The 23580-nt window shown below is 39.3% G+C and overlaps 1 protein-coding gene across 3 annotated transcripts in view; it reads right to left on the bottom strand.

Annotated features, from left to right (window-relative positions):
- The window catches only part of vps13a (vacuolar protein sorting 13 homolog A), a 40925-nt gene that overhangs the window by 11568 nt on the left and 5777 nt on the right, over positions 1 to 23580 (bottom strand). For 2 of the 3 annotated variants that reach the window (XM_053324926.1, XM_053324928.1), the window contains exons 11-56: positions 23133 to 23260; positions 22869 to 22975; positions 22559 to 22730; positions 21201 to 21263; positions 20691 to 20823; positions 20392 to 20492; positions 20099 to 20241; positions 19555 to 19756; positions 19306 to 19420; positions 18598 to 18734; positions 18282 to 18414; positions 17794 to 17911; positions 17268 to 17406; positions 16796 to 16907; positions 16441 to 16616; positions 15791 to 15947; positions 15598 to 15677; positions 15427 to 15486; positions 14927 to 15125; positions 14563 to 14679; positions 14314 to 14417; positions 13824 to 13991; positions 13037 to 13344; positions 12752 to 12899; positions 12277 to 12448; positions 11887 to 12011; positions 11600 to 11769; positions 10724 to 10980; positions 10329 to 10513; positions 10056 to 10199; positions 9189 to 9398; positions 8831 to 8974; positions 8453 to 8554; positions 7229 to 7381; positions 6874 to 7132; positions 6463 to 6623; positions 5968 to 6071; positions 5517 to 5829; positions 4890 to 5026; positions 4325 to 4619; positions 3824 to 3928; positions 3349 to 3495; positions 2951 to 3082; positions 2610 to 2743; positions 1738 to 1806; positions 231 to 363 (exon numbers count right to left, since the gene is read on the bottom strand). In XM_053324926.1, coding sequence (XP_053180901.1) covers positions 231 to 363; positions 1738 to 1806; positions 2610 to 2743; positions 2951 to 3082; positions 3349 to 3495; positions 3824 to 3928; positions 4325 to 4619; positions 4890 to 5026; positions 5517 to 5829; positions 5968 to 6071; positions 6463 to 6623; positions 6874 to 7132; positions 7229 to 7381; positions 8453 to 8554; positions 8831 to 8974; positions 9189 to 9398; positions 10056 to 10199; positions 10329 to 10513; positions 10724 to 10980; positions 11600 to 11769; positions 11887 to 12011; positions 12277 to 12448; positions 12752 to 12899; positions 13037 to 13344; positions 13824 to 13991; positions 14314 to 14417; positions 14563 to 14679; positions 14927 to 15125; positions 15427 to 15486; positions 15598 to 15677; positions 15791 to 15947; positions 16441 to 16616; positions 16796 to 16907; positions 17268 to 17406; positions 17794 to 17911; positions 18282 to 18414; positions 18598 to 18734; positions 19306 to 19420; positions 19555 to 19756; positions 20099 to 20241; positions 20392 to 20492; positions 20691 to 20823; positions 21201 to 21263; positions 22559 to 22730; positions 22869 to 22975; positions 23133 to 23260 — 6971 coding nt within the window. The remainder of the gene's footprint in view (positions 1 to 230; positions 364 to 1737; positions 1807 to 2609; positions 2744 to 2950; positions 3083 to 3348; positions 3496 to 3823; positions 3929 to 4324; positions 4620 to 4889; positions 5027 to 5516; positions 5830 to 5967; positions 6072 to 6462; positions 6624 to 6873; positions 7133 to 7228; positions 7382 to 8452; positions 8555 to 8830; positions 8975 to 9188; positions 9399 to 10055; positions 10200 to 10328; positions 10514 to 10723; positions 10981 to 11599; positions 11770 to 11886; positions 12012 to 12276; positions 12449 to 12751; positions 12900 to 13036; positions 13345 to 13823; positions 13992 to 14313; positions 14418 to 14562; positions 14680 to 14926; positions 15126 to 15426; positions 15487 to 15597; positions 15678 to 15790; positions 15948 to 16440; positions 16617 to 16795; positions 16908 to 17267; positions 17407 to 17793; positions 17912 to 18281; positions 18415 to 18597; positions 18735 to 19305; positions 19421 to 19554; positions 19757 to 20098; positions 20242 to 20391; positions 20493 to 20690; positions 20824 to 21200; positions 21264 to 22558; positions 22731 to 22868; positions 22976 to 23132; positions 23261 to 23580) is intronic. The other variant, XM_053324927.1, reaches the window with a different exon arrangement.

Genomic DNA, 23580 nt, shown 5'->3' on the forward strand with positions numbered 1-23580 from the left:
CAACACATTCTCACATGAGAGAAGAAGCCATTAAATGTTTGGTGTTTTTATTTATAAAACTGTTGTCAAGCTAAATGCAGACTGATTCCTGCTATGTGCTGGAGAGAGACACGGTCAGAGGCAGATTCAGTTTTTAAGAGATGAGATATTAAGGTGTCAAATGAGAAAAACAATGACTTAATAAATATCTGTCCACAACAACAGACATTGTTCTGGCTCAGGTACGGTACCTCCTCACTCTTCAGCTTCCCACTGTAACTTCCACACTTCCAGCAAAGCTCTCTTGACCCAGTGGGTTCAGCCCAGGTGTAATGCATGGCTCTCCCAGGATCCAACTCCTCCTGCTCCACTTCCTTCTGAGAGCTGCACATACATGGAAGCCACCCACACAGACACATACTGTATGTATCAGTAACATAACATACAAACACTGAAAATCAAGAAAAAAAAATCCCTTGATTTGATATGACAGGAAGCAAACGATAACAGACGGCGGTAACAATGAAGCAGAGGACAATATAACGGAGCCCAAACACCAAGACTTTATCGCCATGACAACCACCCAATCCAACGTACCTGCCTGACAGAGTACATAAAAATTTCCAAGAAACAGACAGAAATATGACATTATATGACAGTACAACAGCCAATCCCAAAAGTCCCCAATACCTCTCCTTTAACTGAAGAGACAAAGTTTTTAAAAACGCACATTCACAAGGATACTGATCTCTACTTCGACGACACAAAGCGGACAAGAAAATGAACTTAAGAAAGAGAGGTAGTAGGGAAGCCATAATCTATGGATAGAGATGGAAAAGTAAGAGAAAACTAGTCAATGCAACAGAACTACTAGAAGAAGCAGGAGGTGTGATTCCACTGGCAGAATCCCATCCAGTCAGCGGCATTCAAAACTAGTATTTCTATAAGTAAAGATGATTTAACACTTGATAGGAGACCAAAGAAACATAGTAACAAATGAATAAATGGGTTTAAATGTCTAACCTGCTCCTCCGACTCTACTACAGTCACTCTAAGGAATGAAGTATAAATATGTTGTTTAAGTGACAGCAAGGCATAGTGGTGATCATTGGATACTGGAACAAATGATATAATGTAGTTGATGATTTATACTTTCACTGTACAGGAAATATTAAAAGTACAGTAATAATGTAATTTTGACATAGTAAAGGTGAGGAGCAGATTACACAAACACAAACCAGAATCAGAACTGAAGTTGTCTCTTTCTACTTATTGTTACCTGGACTCTCGATTTGACCACACTCTGCACTCAGACGTACTGTCACATTGTAATGACTATGACATAAACTCTTTAATGTTACACCAATCCTCCATTAAAGGCTGCATCAATTATTTATTTCTGCACTCTTCTCTGCTTCTTACGATCTCTCTTAATCTTTGGAGGTGTTCAATGTTATACATCATTCTTCCACCTGGGGTCATCCTCCGCAAACTCTTAAATTTTGCTCTAAATCACAGTTCCAACTTTGTGTGAAAATTGTTTTAACACAATAAAATGTGGCAACTCAGCTTTTCCAATATTTTTTCTTAACATATATATAAATCATTTGGCACCTACAGAAAGTGCAACACCAATAAACAACTTTATGCAGCACTTTCTGTTTCATGGTTTTTTCCTGCCTCCATTTCTTTACTTCTCTCTTTCTTGTTCTGAGTTCAGAGTGTGTCAAAAGAGTTTCCCTTTTCATATTTTTCTACCTGTCCTCCTCCACTGAGAAGGAGAGATCGAGCAGCTCATCAGCCACCCACGAGGTTTCTGTCCGGGCGCTGCATAACCCACAACACACAAACATAAACTGCTATCAGCAAAAAACAAGCACTGTTAGTTATAGTCAACTATTAAAGGTTTCTGCAACAAGAGAAAAAAGTCATTCAACAAGTATGAAAAACACATATCAATGCAAGTGTGAATATTGTGCATAAAACAGTCCTACTATAATTAAAAACTGCTGTTTTTTTCCATTTAGAAACAAATATTTTTGAAAAAGAAAAACACTGGTTTAAAACCAAACACAGAAGCAGAATAAAAAGAGGAAGAAACTGTAATGGCACAACATAGGAGGCAAAATGTTCTACTTTCATTTATGAGAGATTTTCTGTTCATAGTGCATTTTTTTAAACTTAAACCAAGTGTGGCACATTCACACCATGAGTTGGAAAACTTTCAGAGCACATTTACAGACAACACTTGAACTTCAGAAGCACCGTGAAATATTTAAAAAAAAGCTGTGGAAGTGTTCATTTGTGTTAGTAATGTTATTTCACTGAAGATATCAGGTTCCAAGCAAACAAGGATGACTACTAACAGCTTGTTCAAGCACTAAAATAAAGCATGTGGAGCCACTCCATCCTCAGCCAGTACTTCAACTGTATTTTCATCATTTTCTCATCCACTCTCTGTCTCCTTTTCTCTCTTCTGCACTTCAGACATGTTTAATATCTGACTTTTGTCCTTTTTCCTCCCAGTCTGAGACCACTTACAAATATAATCAACCAAGTATGTAATTATTTGTTTTAATTAAAGATTGTCTATTTACTTCCCCTGAACTGTCAACGTTTGGTTCTCTCACCTCTGATGGAATTGCAGAGTCTGGTCTTTGGTGTGGTTGATGATGAGAAAGGGAGCCGCTCCGTCATGGTACTCAGAGAATCTGATTGTGGCAGAGTGCTCTGATAGGTTCACATCGACAATGATCCCGCCCACCTGCAGAATGAAATCAATAACAGTCTACGTACTGGAATATAGACACTGAGTTCCTTCAATGTCCTGAGGGTGATTATAAAAGGACAAGACATACCTGAACATCAACTATTACAGAAGAAAAACAAGGTCTTTACACAGTACATATTGTATAAAAAAATGACTAAATACACACAGATGACCATTAGCCCTGTGTGTGTGCGTACTTACAGAGTTATCCAGGTGCAGCAATAAGCAGTTCTCTGGTCGTGTGAAGTCAATAATCCGAGGAGGCGATAAACAACCCTGTACTTTGATTTTGAGCAGCTTGGTGTCGTTCTCAGGCCAGAAAGGTATGGCTGACTAAATGTAGAATAAAACAAGACCTTGAATAATACAATGAGGGCTTCATCTCATTACACATAAAGTCATTCAGTACTTTATAATAACTTAATTATCAGAAACGTTTGTTAGAGTTCTGCAACAAAAGGTCAGTTTTGCTCATGCCCCAAAAGTCAGGTAAGTGTAAGATAATCGTGTTGTGTCTGATTAAGGATCCATGTGGTGGAAGTTTTAATGAAAAAAACTAACAAACCACAGATGCTAACAATATAAAACTTGGCTCTGACCTGTTCTGGTTGAGCCTCGGTCCAGTTTTCCTGCCCCACCTCACAGATGTAGACAGTGTGCTTGGTTCTGTTGACCAGCATGTAAAACGGCACAAAGGTCACGATGCGTGTCAGACTGAAACTGCTCGCATCAATCTTTACACCAACCTGAGGCAGACATCACACAATACACAGCATCACTATTATGTACTTTTCTAATATCAAACCAAGTCTCACTGACATGTGAAAAACATTTAAATTAGGGCTGAAACGATTACGTAAGTAGTTCGAATAATTAGATTTTTTTTAAAAAAGCTTTTAAGAAGCTTAGTTTAATTAATTTCATTGCATTATATGACATGCTGTGTTTGTGTAAAACACAAACACAAACACAGCCCTAATTTAAATTCAATCTTGATACATCCAGCTCTTTAAAGTCAAGTAAAGGTCTGAATGAGTTCATGTCTGAATTTTGGCATCACTGGCCAATTCTCACCAGGTAATCTTTGTATCGGCCTTTACATTTCACATCTCCATGGCTACCAACTGTGTCCAGGGAAAATGCATCTGACAGCTCGCTGTCTGAGATCATTAGATGGACCTGAGGGATTCAAAGTATTAAATCATCAATAAGAAACGACAGGTAGAAGTTATGTATGTAGACCACAGTATTTCAGTGTACAACCAAAGAAACGCCAAAAACAAGTTATTGTCAAAGCAGTATTTTACTGTAACATAAATAGGGCTATCTGTGACTTCTGTAATTCTTAGTTAAATAATAGTTACAAAATTCGACTGAGTGGATAGTTTAATTGGAAAATCGGTCAGATTATTTCTTCAGTATCTACCTAGTGTCCTGTTGCAGCTAAATGTGCTAATTCAGAAAGTTCCCCTTAGTACTGATACTACGGGCCTATGTATTCGGTTTTGAACATAACATCATTTTGAAATGACTTTTAATTAATTTCTACTTGATGTATGCCTTTACTTCCTTTACCTTATTGTTTTTCAAGAAGTAACGAGGTTTAAAGGAGAAAAGCAGCGGCATGTCGTAGTCCAGTGCGTGTTTGCGGTGGATATCATCAGCCTTGTACTGCAGCAACCTGCCCGTCTTATTCATCATCCAATATGGTGAATGGATAGCAACCACTGTCTGTCCTAGGTCATATTTAACATGCACTGCTATATCCAACTCTTCCCTCTTTCTCTCTGACCCTTCACCATCATCCTCCTCGGGCTCTCGGAGAGACTGGAACACGATGAAGGTGATCTCCTCCTGCTCACTACGGAGACTGTATGATGGGATAAAATATATTGATACAATGAGGGTGATTAATATGTGCCTCTTCTTCTGTTGCAGGTTAAAAAACATGCTATCGGGGAATTAATTATCTTTTATCTGTTCCTACAAAAGAAAATTTGGTGATCTGTAGTATTGGATTTCAACTATGACAGTGATGTTGTCACTCAAAAATCAATCAATAACAATCAAATGTATGATAATTATTACTATTTATCTATGCAATGACCAATATACTAGCAAAATATATAAGCAGTCTGACCTGTATTTAGAGGACCAATCCTGAGCCAAGTAATTAAGTAGGCGGAGATTGAGACTTGACTGGTCGACAACTGCAGTGTGAAGCTGGGCAGAGTGGCCTGGGTTCAGAGTGGCTTCAGGGGTAGAGGCTCCACTGTCCTGTGGACCAAAGAGCCAAAGAGGGACAACATAAGTCAACATCAAGTGTCAGGTTTCAGCATCAAAAAGAGAAAATACACTTTCACATTGTTTGGAGTGTATTGATTATAAATTGACTAATCAAAGAGTAATATTCACTGTGCTGAAATGAATTATTTAGACCACCTACACTGTCTGTGCACTCCATGTGTTAAAGGTGAACACATTACTGTTGATCAGCAGCATTGGAATATTTTTAAATCAAATTTCTACCTTCTAGGCAGAACTTATGTTTGCATGTTAATATGGCAGCATTTGTTAATTAGCTCTAAACAATTACCATTGAGGCTAATAGGGATGACAATAGCTTTTCAGGTATTTGGTTACGAAACAGGGTGTTAATGAAAAGTGACAGAATGTAGTTCAATCTCTATTTACACATACATACACACATACATACATACATACATATATATGTACATGTATATGGTGACTACCAGTAAGGTCATACCTTTAGTTCGTAGGCAATGGGATAAGGCAACAGATTGCGCAGCAGGATGGGAGGCCACAGGTGAAGCACAAAGGGCACATCAAAGTGTTCCCCCACAACCCCAGTTTGTTTGAACGTCACAGTGTCCGTAACTGGCACAATGTTGACCATCAGCACACCACTGAGTTCTCCACGGCGACGGCAGGTCTGCTGGAGGCGTGAGTCAGGCTGCAGATTGTTGACATCTTCGTAACTAAAGCCCTCTGAGCAATCAAACTGCACACCCTGATTGTCAGCGTCTTCCTCTGTTATTGGCTGAATGCTCAGCTCAGACCTGAGGGGCAGAAGACATGAAATATGGGTCAAAGACTGACAGAAAAATGAGACTGTGATTAAAATATAGACAGAGAGAGAAAAAGGAGACAAAGATGTGTGCATAGATGTGCAGGCTAGTTCATGTGCTTGCACTCACCTGTATGAGTCCAGAGGCACACAAAACTCCTCGGTAGGGAGAGCTGTACCCAAACATGTCGACCCCTCAAAAACTTTGAATGGGATTGAGAAATGATTGATGATCTGGACAAAAAAAAAGAAGAAAATTAATGAAAAAATAATTTAAAAAAAAATCATATTGATCAGTTATCTGTTTTAAAGTAACTTAATACTTGTGCATTATGAAAAGGAACATTTTATTTCAGTGATTTTGGTACAATCTGGCAGGAAAGGCTAATAATAATAATACACAGTCACTGCTGCCTTTTAAATGAACCACCTGTCTAATTGATATTAATACATATTCAGTTAGCTTAAAAGATGATATCAACTTGAGACACAACAGGGGGGTTGATGTACCTTGAGGGGACAACGTAATTTATATGATGCCTACTCACTATATAATACTATCCCACAGATAGGATAAACAGAAAATGAGTTAACATGTATGTATGTAACATGATCAGTGATGTACCTGGAAAGGAGAGCGGATCTTGATGTACTTGCTGCCCTCCACAGAGTAAATCTGACAGACCAGGAAGCGAGTGACTCCAGACTCTCTGTGCATTACACTGTACATTCCCCTGCCAACCTTGATCAGGGGGATCGCACTGGTTGAGGTATGGCCCACCGGAGCTGGAGAGGACAGAGGAAGATCAGCCCATACAGTATGTGTTTGACTTCAGGGTTTAGGCAATTTTCTTATATTAGGAAAGAGAGTGGGGTGGGGGTGGGTTGTCGTGATAAAATTCAGTGTAGGCTTTGTATTTAACTAGACTGTGTTGGCAGTCATTGTAGCTGGTGATGCTGACATGACTTATGATTGAAATTTGGAATATGTATACGGCATACAGAATACTGTAAGTGCGTATCAAGTGTATCTTACTAGGCTGTATGTAGAAGTCTTTTCCACTCAAGGAGGTCATTGCGGAGAACTGGTCGGAGTCTGTTGTGGTTGAATAGTCCATCCCGAGGGTTTCCCCGTCTTGCAGCTCCACTGTGCGGTTGGTGCTCTGCTGGCCAATGGGACGAAACATCTCACTGTGGCAGACAAACACTGGCAGGCCCAGGCGGTTTTTCACCACAAAAGGAGCTTCATCCTTCTGAAAGCACTCAGCTGTCTGTTTGGCAGCCTCAGCAAATGCCTGCAGAAAGATGAGAATATGAACATTATAGATAAATATCCACCCATCCTTTGACAGTTTCCTGTTGATGATGATGATGGCAGCCCCTTTTCTTACCGTGCCCAGATTACTCAGCATGGCCAGTCCACATTTGGAGAGTGTGATGTTGAGCTGGTCCTTACTGCTGATGGCAATGACAGTCTTGTAGTCTGGGATATTGTAATCAACTTCATCTGCCCAACTTGTGTGCTTCACTGGCTTCTTCTTCATCTAATTATGGAATAGTAGAGTCAGACACACTGTATGTATGTGTGCATATGTGACTATAAATATATATTATATATAAGTTAACGTGTTAACTTTGAGGAGAGAGAGGACTTAGCACCAGAGGAGGCTGACGTACACGCAAAGGCACGCGACCATGGATGTGCATGCGATCGGTAATACATGAACTACACTCCACACAGCTAGATATAAAACGCTTTACAGTGACTTTCACATGGCTATACCTTACCTAGAAACTCGGAGATATGAGCTTGACTGAGCTGAGGAGGTAGGGGGAGGGGGCTGTGTGCGTGAGCAGTGGTTGGCAGCTGTCAGACACTCCACCCTGGCTCTGATTGGTTGCGGTGGATTCTGGCAATTTGCAGTAGGAGCAGTAGGTGGGGCTAAATGAGCCTGTTTTTTTTTTGTTTTTTGTTTTTTTACAGATTACTAGTTTCATGTAATGCTGTCTTTACATAGTGACAGTCTTAGCAAATATGACAAAAAAGTTACTTTTATAAGACTTACCAACTACAGCTTTAATAATGCAAATTAATTTTAACAGCACTATATTTTTTGATTAACGCACGCACGTTTTGTTTGACCTTTGGCCTGGCCGGTAGTTTGAGAAATAAGGAAATGAAGTAACAGTAAGGTTTTGGATTACGAGCAGAAAAGAAAAAGGGTCTTATGAATGGCATATTCAGCACCAAAGCTTTGCCAGATGGGCCTATCAACAAGACCAAGGTTATTTGCATTTATTGTCTATGTGAATTGAGTTACCACCGGAGTACGTTGAGTCTCAAATAATACCTGCTGGCCAAGCATACAGCTGATACAGAAAGCCCTCCTCCCGCTTGCAATAATAATGAACATACAATTGTATAAAGCAAGCAAATGTGTCCTCTCCCATGTTGATAAGAGTATTAAAAACTTGAAAAATATCACTTTGAACATATATACACACACACACACACATATATATATATGTACGTATATACATATATATGTGTGTGTGTGTGTGTGTGTGTGTGTGTGTGTGTGTGTGTGTGCGCACGCATGTATGTGTATGAGTACCTTCAGTTTTAATGTCCAGGGTCTGAAACCATCTCTTGTCTCATCCTCTAAGGGCTCCAGCAGTGGTTCCCACACTCCCATCATCTCATTGTAATAGTGTACCTACACACAAAACATACAAAACACAAATGAAACTTTAACAGCCTACAGGAACATGATTCTACACATAAACATCTGAAATATGTCAAATATTGCAGTAAGTTACCATAAATGTTGCAATTATGTCAAAATCTTGATGAAATGTTACAAATGTGTCCATAATTCATCTTATAATGGAGCAACTGATATCGAAGGCACAGAAAAAAACCTTGAAAAAAATCCATTCTGGATAAAGTTTAGGGAATAAACGTGAGACATTTCTGTGCTTGTGTGTGTTACCTCTAAGTTGAGTTCGCTGTGTAAGTTAATGAGTGTAGACCAGTTTGTGACATCTCCATGGAAGGAGGACTTAGCCAGAAGCATGGGGACTGTTCGGTGTCCCACTCCAGCCTCCAGAGTCAGACAGATTGATTTGATGGTCACCTGCAGGGATGGACAGTCTATGAAATACCCTGTTCTTACAAAAGAAGCTAAAATACAGTTTATTTAGTGCATGGAATAAAATACTACTTCTAAAGAGATCAATGGTTTGTGATATAAAAGTGACATTGAAATGTAATAAAAATAAGCACTACAAAATCTAAACAACCTGTTCACTGGGTGTCTTATATCAAGCAATCAGCCTACTGTTAAATACCTGTAATGACTCTCCCTGTGGTATCAATGGGACCAGTGACTTTATGTCTTCATCCCCCTCCTCCTCTAGGAACCAGAGTTTGAGTTCCTTCCAGCCCCGTTTCTCCCACATGTCCACGGGGACGGGACTTTCCAGTTCCTCTGGAGTTTCTGCTGTGGGAGTCAATGCAGACTGGATGGTGATGACTGTGTTGATGATGATTGGAGATACCTAGACCGAGGGGGGCAAGATAGCAGAGTCATAAAACTGTTTCATACCAACTGAACTATCAAAAGTTAAATTTCAATGTCTAATTCTACACATATAGAACTTTCTTTGCTTCAACATTCACTTTTTTCTTTCCTCTAATGATGGCTGATACAAACTTATATAAGCTGAGAAAATATATGTTGCCAAATCGTAAGAAGTATTAGACTAATTGCCTCTTTTAAAATCAATTTGCTTATTTTTAAACAATATTGACCAGTCAGGCAAACTAATACATCAAAGGGACACTTACAGCGAATCTTACCTTTCTTGCATTTCACACAGCACTTTGAAAAAACTTGAACAGCAATAACCCCTCCTCCCTCCTATGTCCCACCCCCGCACTCACAAAAGATACAATTTTATCATACAGACCGAATGATATGATTGGTAAGAGTTTTCACAGACCATATGAGAATGGAATAATGAGTTTCTATGCCTGGTGGATCTCTCTAACATTTTAGAGTACCATTACCTTATTAATAGCATTTTAACCTAAACAAAAAAATGTGTAAAAATGTAACAAAGGTAAGGGTCACTTTAAAGGGTATCACGATTTTCAATTTGAATGACATATATTTTCTCAATTTAATTCCTGTGTAATGATCATGAAACACTTGCCTTCAGTGTGAGAGCATTGATGGACACCTCCATAGCCTGAGGGGAGGTTGAGGACTGAGTACTCTGGAAGAACACCTGACACGGCTGTAGAACTGTGGTCACATTGTTTTTTCTCTTCTCTCTCAGGAACGGACACGCCACTACCTACAGCAACAATAGCCATCCAAATCAACTTTTTATATGAGTTATTCTTAAATGCTGTGATATATCAATTATTTTATTGTTTCAAAAAAGTCCACTTTTTCAGGGTTACATTAAGATGAAAATACGAACCTTGAGGTCCTTGATAACAGCAGTCATCTGTGAACCCTCTGCATCACTTTTCATTACTAGTTCACACTGTGTGGTCATCACCAGGGCTGGGGCGTCGGCACGCGTCAGGTCAGCCACGAAAACAATCTCTGGATTTCGCACGCAGACATTCATCTCTGTCTTTGACACAACGGCCTGAGTTGCAGCTGACAGCGGCAGAAAACATCAGAGGAAAACATCAGTCAAGGGGAGTAAGACAATAGAGTACAGTTAATGCCAAATTAATTCAATTCATTGTTAAATTAATGCAACTCACATATGCTCTCAACTTATCTTATAGTTTCATCTTGCTGAAATGACAATCCTATTTTAACACACTGTTAGCGAACTATATTAAAACCAATTCTTTAACTCACTAGACTCTTTAGATGTGATAGAGGAGTTAATGTTTTTCTTTTCTCCTGATCCAGTACTGTTCTTGGGTTGTGGAACTTGAGCGAAGCCCTGTTGGGTGGCCTTGAGAAAGATATCTGCCACAGTGAGCAGGAACTCCATGCTGGCACACAGGTACACATCCTGCACCACTGTGTCCAAAGTGGTGCCATCACGGCCCTGACGGTAGTTCACCTCCACCATCATGTTCTGTTCTGCACCAGGACACAGTTCCATCATCCTGGGGAGGACAATACATGGGTTGGCAGGAGGGTTAAAGAGATTAATGAGAGAAATTTTAAAAAACTGGGCAAAGTGAGAGTTTAAGGCTGAAGTCACACCTAATCAGCAAAAACACAAGTCCCAGTATTCATTTGAATAGTGCGTTTAGGTTGTGGGGGTGGGGCCCGCAAAGGGTAGTACAGCGGCCTGAAAAAGGGCCGCTACAGCATCTATGTAGGAGAACCTACAGTGGCCGCAAAAGGCTCTCTCTAGAGCCAGTATTTGGTTTGTCCATTCTGGGCTACTGTCAAAACCTGGCGCTGCAACATGGCCGGCTCTGTGGAAAGGGACCCACTTCCTATATACATGTAGAGGGCTCATTTACTTTGTTGTAATGGCAATTAGGTTAACTCATATCAACTTAACCTAACTCACTGCATTACAAAAGATACATTATTATCTGAGAACAGACACTGACAACAACAGTCAAGCTGGCATATGTTGTTGCTGTGAATTTTAACAAAATATTATATTTTCAGCTTTGAGTCTAGGTATTTTATCATGATATTGTATGATGAGGAAGTGTGCAAAATACAAATCTCTGCGTGAGTGTGTGTGTGTGTGTGTTTGTCCAGTACCTCGGGGTGACCATCTTGATTTTGGGTCTCTTGTCATCTAGTAGACAGGTTGCCAGTCGTACTGAAGCTTTCATGGAGCTGTCAGAGAACATGTGGATGGAGGTAGAGATGGTTCCCAGAGTAAACTCTGCCAGTTTCAGCTGCTCATCATGTGAGTCCAACTGCTGTATCTGCAGAACGACATGTACACTGTGTTAGCTAACCAAGTCTTGTAAAATAAGGATGGACCAGTCTTATTTTATATACTCATCACTTGTGCCTGGTGTATGCTTGTGTGTGTGTATTACCTCATTTCCATTTGGGCTGTACAGGACAAGTGTCATGGAGTCGAACTTGAAGTCTAATTTGAGCGTGCTCTTTAGTTTACTGTTCTTCTGGGTTTCCACAACAGCCGCTGTCACCACTGTGTTACCTGTAAAGATATGCTTAAATGTTCAATGGTATTTGCTTACAATGGTCCAAAATATTTCCAGTCATAGAACACATTTGTATATTTCCTGACTCTTCTTGGAGTTTCATAACCATGGAAACGCTTAGATCCTTAATATTAACATACTGTACTAAATTGAGATTAAGAACCCTGACTGAGGACTGACCTGACTAGCTCATTTGCCCACTACTGTAAGTTCTTTTTTTTTTGCCTAGAAGTTTGCAGTACAAAAAGTCTGCCTCCTTACTGCTGGCGGGTCCAGTGGTCCCAGAGCCCTGGGATTCTTTGTTGGACACACAGTCAGAGGAGGGGTCTGTGGTTGGTGGAGGAGCTGGAAGGGGGACAACATCAGATTTCTCCGACAGGTTTTCACTCAGAGTCCTCAGGACCACTGTCATATCATCCTGGCTGAGGATCAGCTGTCGGGAAATGACAAAGGATTTGACACTACTGAGTACCTAATCTTGGAATTCAATGTCAAAACACAAAGAGATGGATCATAGACGAACAATTAACTTTTCCAGATATTAATAAAAATGTAATATATCCTAGTTTGTACACATATTAATTATTAATCCAGTAGGAGTCATTAACAACCCTCAGACTAAATGAAAAAGAGACAAAGTGACATAAAATGCTCAAATGAAAAAGATTGCTCATTAAAAACACCACAGTTGCGGTAAAACACTCTTCTCCTCATGCTACCATACACCACAACTTACACTCATGGGCTTAAGATGAGCAGTGATCTCTATGTCAGGTATGCTGTGGTACCAGTTGGATGAAAGATTTCTCTGGATTTCCAAGTCAAGGCTGACTGGCATCAACAGCTGGGTCTCTCCCTGAAATCCTTCATTTATGTATGTGGTTCTGGAGGTGGCAACAACACAACGGTTATTAGCAAAGTTATTGAAACAATAGCTGATTTTAATTCAGTCACATTTTTACTGCTTTGCAGAATACTATATTATTTCAGCATGTGAACATAAGGATGGCTGGAAACACACCTGTACATCTTGAGGTCAGTCAGTCTCACTGTCATTCTATCCACAACAGGTGGGATCTTTGCATCATCTTTAAAGGGCTGCTTGACAAAACTGTTCTTAACAGAGAGGAAGCCGAGATCAGCCACAATGACATTGGAAGAAGTGGATGACTGAGGGAGGAAGATGATAGGCGCATTGAAGTGGACGTTCAGAGCGATCCGTGTGCTGCGCTCTGCCAGCTCTTTCACACCTGACGCTGCCTTTTCTGCAGCCTGGACTGTCACCTCAGCCAGGGCATCTTTAGCCTCCTGGAAGTTATTGATAAATGCCTGGGAGGAAGAAGGAAGGGGCGCAAAAACAGTAAAATAGAGAAATGATTAGTAGTGGGAATGGGACAGCAGAAAAAAGACTATGTAAGCAACCTTAGACAGTTTGAAGTGAATGAGTAAGATACTTACCAGCTAAAGACATGATAGATCTCATAGTATATGATATATATCATCTATTTTAATGATCAATAGTCATTACCACTCAAACGCTGGATTAAAACAAGGAATAATACCAGCAATAACAATTAATATCTAAAAGAAAAATATATTCTATGTTATGTCATGGTAATTTGTCCGATTATTGATTTTATCATTGCATTATAAAACAAAACACTGACATATTCTTGAAATATGTCAATTGAGTGTGATACACAAATATATATGTTGGGTTTTAACATGACCATCCCCACAGGTGAGCAAAAGGAGAAAATGCAAACTATTAAAACTCTTGGATTATGTCGGGGATGTGTGATTCTTACCAGTATGGAGGAGACAAACTTGTTGAGAAAGATGACCTGGATGCATCCCACAGTCAGTGAGACGGCGGTGTCAACGTTAGACATGTCCAAATAGGCATCTCCTTCTGTTGCATCTGTGTAGTTCACCATGCGGAAGGCAAACACTTCCTTGTCTGCTATTGACACAGCCTAAGAAATGAATGAGAGACAATGAAGCACAATTAAAGCAAACAGAGCTACACTTTACTTTATTAAAAATCAGCTCATCTGGATGCATTGAGCAGGAAGAAGAAACAAGACTTCGCAACACTAGTCAGCTCAAATAGTGATCTGGCAACATTCAAAAATGCTAAAAACAGAAGTAGCTCAAACGCAGAAAGAGAGAAAATCTGAATTTAGTCTTAAATGTATAAAAAATGATTATAACAAAAAGACATGTTAAGAAGAGACCAGCAATGCAATTAGCTAAATTAATGTAGACTATTAAAGTTTTTGAAGACTGAAACTGTACCTTCTTGTAAAAGGCGTCATTGTCACAGTCAAGGATCACAATATTCTTCAGGTTGGCCAGAACTTCCATGTTCTTTTTTCTCATCAGAACCTCAGAAACCAGACCTGGAAAATTTAAAGAAAAAGTCAGACAAAGAGAAAGCATTTCTCATATAATCACATACATGCAAACTGCAACACACAGAAACAAATCAGAAATGTTAATATTAGCTACAACAGACAGGGACTTATGTCTAAAAGACTTCCTCACCTTCAATGCTGATCTCAGAAATCCTGGCTTTCTCTCCTCGAATGAAAACCTTCAGACAGCGGAGATCAGCTCTGATGTGGAGATTCACAATGTCTGCAAACTTTGAACTCTTTGAAGCTGTAGAAAAAGTCAAAGGAGAGGAAAATGGATTGATTAAAGATGAGAAGATGAAAGGCTCTAGAATGTGAAATTTAATAAAGCTCAAACAGGGTTTATCATTGATTATTGCAAACACAACTTATCATTTGATATTACAAATCTAAATCATGAATCATCAGACATGACATACTCGTTAACATCTGATCTTATTGATACGGTATATAAATCAAATCCCAAAATGTAAGATAACAGGGTGTAACCATACTTTTTTTCTTGGCTACAGTATTTTCCTCCTTTTTCTCCCCCTCCCTCTCCCCCTCTGCCTCTTCCTCCTCAGGGATGGTGGGGAGCTCCTCCTGCCCTCCCTCCTTCTTAGGGGATGGAGGCAGGAGGTTGTTGAGGAAGTTGATGGTGGTTAGAAGAGCCTCCGTATGGAGATGAACGTCCAAGGATGAGAAGGTCACCTGATGGGAAATGTTAATGTTAAAAGTAAGTAAGAGGAGCTGATTAATAAAACAAACTTTCCTTTTTTGCATTAAGTACAATTGTTTTTATATTTACACATATTATTTATTATTATTTAACAGATTTAAGAGAATGAAGTTTGCTTTTAAATGTCATTTGTGTTATCTTCACATAAAACCTGACACAACAGTGAAACCTACATGTACATGCTATACATTTTCTTAACTGGTATAACCCAGCAGAGAAGAATACCATTGGAGCATCTAAATTTGAATCACTATTTAATTGCATTTATCCCACCTTGATGAGCTGCTCTGTATTGTTGTGTTGAGACTTGAACTCTGGTCCATTCTTATCCGCCTAGAAAATGCATACAATACTCAGTGAGAAAGCCATAGATAATAATCATTCAGGACATTGTTGATTTGTGGAATGACTGTATATTATTTCAAAGTATGGTATCACGTGTACTTTAATGTACTCCAGGGTTAGCAGGTCAACCTCTGTGTTGTCTAGAGTTGTGATCAGCTGAACCTGCTTCTCTTCAGAATCTACACAAGGAAACAAATCAAAGGTGACAAATAAAAACTGCAATCGACACTCACCTGACCATTAATTCACAAACTCTCCTGAACTGGCTGAAGTAAAAGAGACAATTACTGACCCATGTATTCAGGACACTTGAGACAGATCTCTTTAAGGTAGGTGTTCGATGTCATGTCAAAGGTGCGCAGTTTCAGTTCCGTGCCCAGACCCTCTATGTCCAAGTGTAGCACTGTGACCTCCTGATCCCCAGACAGACGGCACAACTGAACAGAAAACTAGATGGACAAAGATAATATAGAGGGAAAGAACATGTAGAGAGACAATGGAAAAGTGGGTACGAATAACAGGAAAGATGAGAGAAATGAGAAAATTGAAAAGGGGTCATAGAAGCAAGGGAGGAGAAAGAATAAAAAGAAGGGATGTGTGAAAAGAAGGAAGTATGAGAAAAGAAGAAAAAAGGAGAATTACATGTCAGAACAACCGGACAGATAAATAAATAGGTTAACTAAAAACATGTTGCAGATAGAATTAAATTTGAGAGTTTAGATCAACATTAGATTTAAAAGGCTGGACCCCTGCATGGTTTCTGTCTGCAATGTAAATACTCTAAATATACAGTTAAATAGAATGCAAAAATAAATTAATTAAAAGCTATTAGACTTTCAAGCAGCAAAAAAAATCAAACTCTAGATATAAAAAAATGGCATCAGTTGAAGTCAGTATAAAATAACTATGTTTGTCACCTAGTTCAACAAAAATGATTTGTACCTCACTGATTTCAAATGTCATAACGAAGTCAGTCATGTTCTTCTGAGTGTCTTCCTTGATCAGACTTTTTCTTTTGTGCAAGTCTGCGTAGCGCAGGGGCATGGGATTGTCTGGGAAGAATGTTTTATCACCGAGTGGAGAGCTAGGAGCATCGTAGAACAAATCTTCTTCTGACCCTGAGGGGTTGCAGACAAATCAACACTAACAAACAGACAAACTGAACCAAGTGTTTTACAAGTAAACACACAGAGTGTATTTAGCACTGATTATGTGTATAGAGCAGCATGCAAGGTGAAGAGTGAGGAGGACCGGACTATGGACTGCATTTACTGTATGTGCAGCATCTGTGTCTCACCCAATGAAGTGATGCTGATGGTCTCACATGACTCGAAGATGAGAGAGGAGCGCTGGTCGGCTAAGTTCAGAGGTCTCCTGGGAGTGAGCTGGGGGGTGAACGACTGCTTTGACTGAGGGGGAAATAACAAAACATGAATCACACCAACAAGAAGCGTATCACATTACTGACTTTATTAAAATCTCAAAGTTATTAATACATTGTGGTACATAGTAATCATCAATTAATATTCATCTTATTTAATTTCATTACTCCATTCTCTATCCTCTAGTAAGAACACGAACTGTTAATTGTGAAATGTGGGAGCGACTGCAGAAACAAATTCCTTTTCTTCCTTCCTTCCTGATTTTTGTTTGTTTGTTTGTTTGTTTGTTTGTTTGTTTAATTTGCATTAAAAAGTGTTTGTTATTCCATTTAGGCCATTTATCTTATCCTCTGGCCTGGGTCATAAAGGGGCTGTGAGTGTTCTTACCTTTTGAGTTGAGGATGGACCAGCACTGCGTGGTTTGCTCTCTGGTAAAGGGATGCTCTCTACCAGCTCCAGAACGCTTCGGAGTTTATCATCAGAGATACGAAGAGAAAGCAGAGGAAGCTCTCCAGAGATCTTATACCTGGAACACGTACGCAAACATGGAAGCACAAAGATAAACACCCAAACCTATGACCCTTAATTTCAGTCTGCCTTAATCTGCTGAGCTCAATTGAACTTTTTATAGTTTTTACTGTGTAGTTTGTCTGAAATGGTATTAATGGGGGCCTTTTGACATTTTTCTGTTTTAACAATTATTCTTAATGTCAGTGAAACTGACTAAATAAAAAATAAGCATTAGGTTTTCAAATTGCTGATTACAAATTGTGAAGGACTTAAGCAAAAAAATGGTTCAATGGGGAACAAAAAGACAACTTTTGTGTTTTGTTTTATGTTGTTGCTTATTTAACTCATTTGTCAGTAGGTCTCTAACTGTTGATCAAGTGTAAAGAAAACACTACACACTTACTTTGCCATACGTGAGTCTTTGACAACCATTGCCCGACTGAACACCACTTTAAGATCTACTGGCTCCAGGATGTGGAGTGGTGACTGTTTCTGCTTACGGGCCATTTTCCAGTCACCATCTATCACACAGAGTAGATGTTTTACATTTAACTTACACAACATTTACAGCACACACACACACACACACACACACACACACACACACACACACACACACACACACACACACACACACACACACACACACACACACACACACACACACACACACACAGACTCTTGTTGGAGGGATGTCAATGTATGATTATATCGCTCTCTCAATGCTAAACATACAGCATTTTTGAACAATGTTTTGATTTCCATGTGTTACCGTATTTGTTAATTTTATTTGCTGAGATATAGCTGCCAGCCAACAGATCGACAAGAATAGTTGATCCCTTTTTTACATGTAGTTTTCTCTGTGTTAAATGTCCATGTCCTCGTGTGTACCTGGTTTGCTATAAAGGAACTGCAGGCTGCTAAGCTGAACGTCAAAGCTGTCGTAGGCTCTGGACATGATGTCTTCAATGTTGCTGGAGCCCGCCGACAGCTGAGGTAGATGCTTCTTGCTCTGACTGGACATCTAAAAACACAACAAAAAAACAAAAGTAAACTAAAATGTACAAATCTGAAGCTTCCATAGGGATAAAGGATCCCTTCCTTAATGATACTTTTCTCTTCATGATCAAAACACCAGCTAGTTTTTGATTTGAGAACAATCATGGGTCAGATTTTCAGTCCAGTTCCGGGCTTTCCACTTTCTGACCTTGAAATGTCCAAGATCCAGCAGCAGGATGTTCTGAGTTGCATTGTAGAAACCGGTCTGTGGAATGATGACGTAAGAAGCCATCAAGTTCACCTTCAGGTCAAGAACTTTCTGGGTCTCGATCACATACATTAGACCTAAAAAACAAACAAACAATCATTAACTTGTCAATCATAGACGATACAAGCTAAACAGAAAATAACGGCAACAACAGATTTGCTTTTGTTCTTTTATTAAATACAGCAAACTTCTGTGACATGACAATTATTTCTGTTTTTTTTTATGATGATGATGGTGCAAATTAATCTTAATAAAGTTTATCATTAAGCACTATGGTCATTATCACTTTTGTAATAAGATTATATACTCTCGAACATCATTGTTTTGAAGAGGAAAGAAGTTGGCTTTGCTTGGTACATTTCTACTTTAGTGATAGAACAGGAAAACCTTAGGCCTTGTTGAATGTACTCAAATGAGCTGGAGTGCATCATGCCACTGTAAACACTCAGGCTCAAAATGTCAGGAAATAATCAGTCTCAAGAAAAATAAACAGGAAGGAGTGGCTGAGACAAGACATCTGTGTGTAGGTAATGAAAAATGAAAATTGTCCAGGAAAAACAAAGATGGAGGAATGTAAACATCAGAGTTGTGACCATGCTTTAAATCTACTCCTGATAAGCAGCAGTAGATTGTATGTGTGGAACTGACCAGTTGCTGTGCGGTCTCGAAACTGCTCCAGTTTCATCAGGGTCGCATTGGTGAGCTCATCTAGCTGCAGGTCATCAGGAGGCATGAAGAATGCTGACATGCCATTCACTGTAATCTACACACACACACACACACACACACACACACACACACACACACACACACACACACACAAATAATGTATTTGATTTGTGCTGCTTTCAGGTTTTATCTAGCTCATTAATGAGATTAACAAAACACACCACTCACAGCATCATAGATTATTTCTAGCGGCTGTGATTCCACATGAAGACGCTGATTAGCACTGTCGTCCATTGGGTTGGTCTCAAATAGAATACTAAGCAGCGGGGTCCCTGTTCCTGTAGCCGCCTTCCTTGATGACAGGAGGGTCGGTGCAGGCCGCTTATCGGCCAGACCTGTGACCTCAAACAAACTAAGCTTGGCTGTGATTCTGATGAAAAGGAGAAAGGAAAATAAATGTTAGTGACACCAATGCAGAATACTTAGAAGGAGATATCATTAATGGAAGTAAAAGGGTGAATCCTACATAACCATGCCAAAAAAAAAGGTTACTACTTTCTTGCAGAGTCTACACTCTGAAATATGAAAACAAAGTTTCCCTACAGTGTTACAGACTAATTTGCTGTAAATGAAAAGTGTTGACTATCTATCTGCTTTTACTGGTTCTAATTTATTAATCACAGTCTTTCTTTAAAATATGTTAGTCACAGATTTGTGCAGACTCTTAGAACACACCCCCACAAAATAAAACAACTAAAAAATGATGACAAACTTGATGGCTTGTGCTCCAGGTCTCTGTGTGAGGGTGGACATGAGCTCTCCCACAGTCAGTGTGATGATCTCATTTTTGTCCTTGTTGTCTTTGATGGATACGGACAGCTTCTCCATGTGGAAGTTGACCTTCATGTCCTCAAACTATAAAGAAAACAAAAACAGTATTTTGATTACAGTATCTGATACATTATTCGTATTTTGATCATAGAAATAATGATAAACTTCGATGGAAAGCTGAAAGGAAGTGTATTATTAGTTGAAAAGTGAGTGTTGGGGAAAGAAGTGACTCACGTCCTTTGGCAGATTGGAATTGACAGCAGTCTCACTGTATCCAATGGCAGTGTAAAGTTTGGCTTTCTCAGCAGAGGTTAACAGCTCATCAAAACCTGATCCTGAGTGACAGGAGATGGCATGAAATGACTTGAATTTGAAGAATGAGAAACTCATTAGCTAACACTACTGACTATTACTAGAAATATATACTGAAGCTGTTGGCTTTTGTCCTATTTTTCATATGTGTATATTCACTATGCGCATGCTTTACTGTTTTTCTACAATATATCCTGATAAATCCATTTTCCATATCTTACCTCCAGTCTTGACCTCTTTTTCTTGTGTATCAGGCTCTCCTCCCCAGTTCCACACCCAGCTTAACCAACCCTGAGACTCTTCTTCTTCCATCTTCATCCCTGGACGGTAAATACGCAGGCCTGCCTTGCTCGCCTGGGAAGACAAACACAAGTCAGGAGATCCAACTGTTGTACCCCATGAGAAAAAATGAGAAATCCAGTGTTTTACCCACATACTGATAAAAACATCTACATTAATTGCACTAAATGTTTTTCATATGTTGATGGTACTTTGGAAGCAGTGGAGACAGTATGGTGGCTAAGCTTACTTTTTTTTTCTTAGGTTTACATGGGAAAATATTTAAAAAAAATGTATAGTCTTGTAAATTTTAATTCTGGAGATATAAAGATTGGAAAGACATTAACAGTTAAGCACAAAGTAAAGTTTTAAAATATTACATTTTATACCATGAATACAAATGTGAGTGTACAAATTGAAAGTGCCCACAACAGGTGAGACAGAGAGCTTACCTCCACCTCAGCCTGCTGTCTAGCCAACGTGATGTTAAAAATATCCAATGTCTTTTCCGGCTCCTGAGGATAGATACCAGATAAATTGATTAGAAAGTTTTAGCACATTCTTGCTACTCCTTACAGGAATGCATCCATTACTTTATGTCCATTAATCACATTATGAGAAGTTGATGCTTGCAGTGCACCTAAATTGCTTTGGGGTGGTTTGAGATTCGATGTTGTAGTTCTCTGAAATATAACCTCAACCTCAAATGCACTTTAATCGATCACTTTAGAGTTTTACAGCAGATAGGAGAGTAAGTATGACTAGAGAGTGATCAGAGTAAATGCATCCATCCTGAGAGAATATGTGGAGAATGTAATTGCTTAATAATGAATTACCTTTGCAAACCCAGGCAATGTTTTATGATCACCAGAGACAGCCCATGGTATAGGCCACATAGGCAGGAGGAGGCACCAAATGAGTGGGACATGGATGTTTGATGTTTTTTTTGATGATGTTTTTCCTCTCTTTTTTCCCCATTGACTTGCAGGGTTTTCATATGGTTTGATTTTCAAAGCCTTACTAGTCAGTTAGCTTTCATCCAAACATCAACTAAACTTTAAGTGCTACATCAGGCAATGACACCAAACATTCACTGAATGACAGCCCAACTCGCCTTTTTGTCTGAAGGACTGGGAGGACTTTGTCTTGGCTGGAGGTACTTCATTTTAGTGTCAATGTATATTTTAAGTTCTTGGACTGCAGGAATTATCATTACACTTTTTTGGGGGGCTCCAATCAAAAACCACAGCAAGTGCACCAACATGGTCAGGGCCAGCTGTGATGGTCACTGCAGTCAAGTCAGGCTTTGTAAACAACACATTTTTTGTAAAGCAACATCTGCCAGAAAAAGCAAGTCTAATCTCTGACTTGCAGAATAATTTTAACTCCCTCCCTCAACTATCTCCTTTCTTTCTTCAGCTCATCTATCTCCTTTATCCTCTGCACTCGTCCATCCTCGTATATTTTTTACCAATTCCATTCCATTTAAATTTGCCTTACTAGCATGGCAGATAAAATAATCTATCAAAGGATGAGATCAAATAAGTTAAGGAATAATGGATGCATGGTAAATAAATTATCAGATTCTACAAATCTTTTCAGACAGACACAACCAAATATTTAGTGTTTTCCTTCATATCATCTGTTGCTCTCTTTCTCTCTGTTCAGTTATAATATTAGAGTATTAGTGATAAACAGTGGGAAAAGAGACTCTATGGTGCTCCTTTTCAATTGCAAGGTTATGAAGTTCTTCTCCACAACCCTGTTTCTTTACAAAGTCCATCTATACATCAGTTTCTGTCCTCCCCACCTCTAGTTGCTTGAGTAACTCCTCGCTGGGTTTCTTGCTGGTGATCTTGGTCTTGTAGAGCTCCCGGTAGCGTTTCACCACGATCCTGTGTCGACGAATGTGTTGCCATGACCACATGTGGAGACGAGGCTTTACATCCACTTCCAGGATACTTGTGATGACATACCTCCACCTGGATGGTAGGAACATAAACAGTAGCAGCTTTAGTAAAATGACAAAGAGGTAAAACATTGTAGTTAAACTGAGTTCAACGGAAGATGTTTATATTTAGTGTTGTGGGCATTCATAATTAAAGTCTGATAGTTCTTACCATACACGGGCATTCTTGTGGACCTGGACAACAGGTCTGTACTTCCTGTACGGCAGGTTCCGTGACATCATATCCACTGAGCCCAGCAGCTCCAGGATACTAATGTACTGGAGAGAAATGAAATCAGCAATTACTCAATGGACCAAGTGCTGACAGAAGTGCTGTTATCATCACTTAACAACTCCTCAACCCAAAAACCTCTGTTCCAGCCAGGCTTTTACAGACAGACAGGTTTATAAATAACACGCACACACATATTCCTACCTGGGGTCTGTTAAGTTCAATCGCCACTTCACTGAGATTGACCATCAAGTCCACTTTAGGAGAAGAGAAGTCCACATCTGACCGAGGATTCATGCGAAGTTTAGCAGCCGCTGAGATGGGACGAAAAACTGTGGTCCAGCAAAAAGAATAACTGTTAATGATTTTCTGCTTAATTCTTCTATCGGCTAATGGGGAAAAAAAAGAACCTGTAGTTTTGTGGGATATGAGAGTTGTGAATATGTTTTTCTTTAGCAATGTTACACCTTTAAAAAACCTGTTAGCTCATGCCTATGATTGAAACTAAAAACACAATCTGTTCAAATGTGCTGAAAATCTGTTCAAATGTGTTGGTGGTGATTCAAGCGCATCTCTTCAGGGACTGCACTGCATTATATACCAAGTAACAAATGCTCTCATTTATTTGCACATACCACAGTACATACTAAAC

This window comes from Scomber japonicus, chromosome 9, assembly GCF_027409825.1.
Source record: "Scomber japonicus isolate fScoJap1 chromosome 9, fScoJap1.pri, whole genome shotgun sequence".
Lineage (NCBI taxonomy): Eukaryota > Metazoa > Chordata > Actinopteri > Scombriformes > Scombridae > Scomber > Scomber japonicus.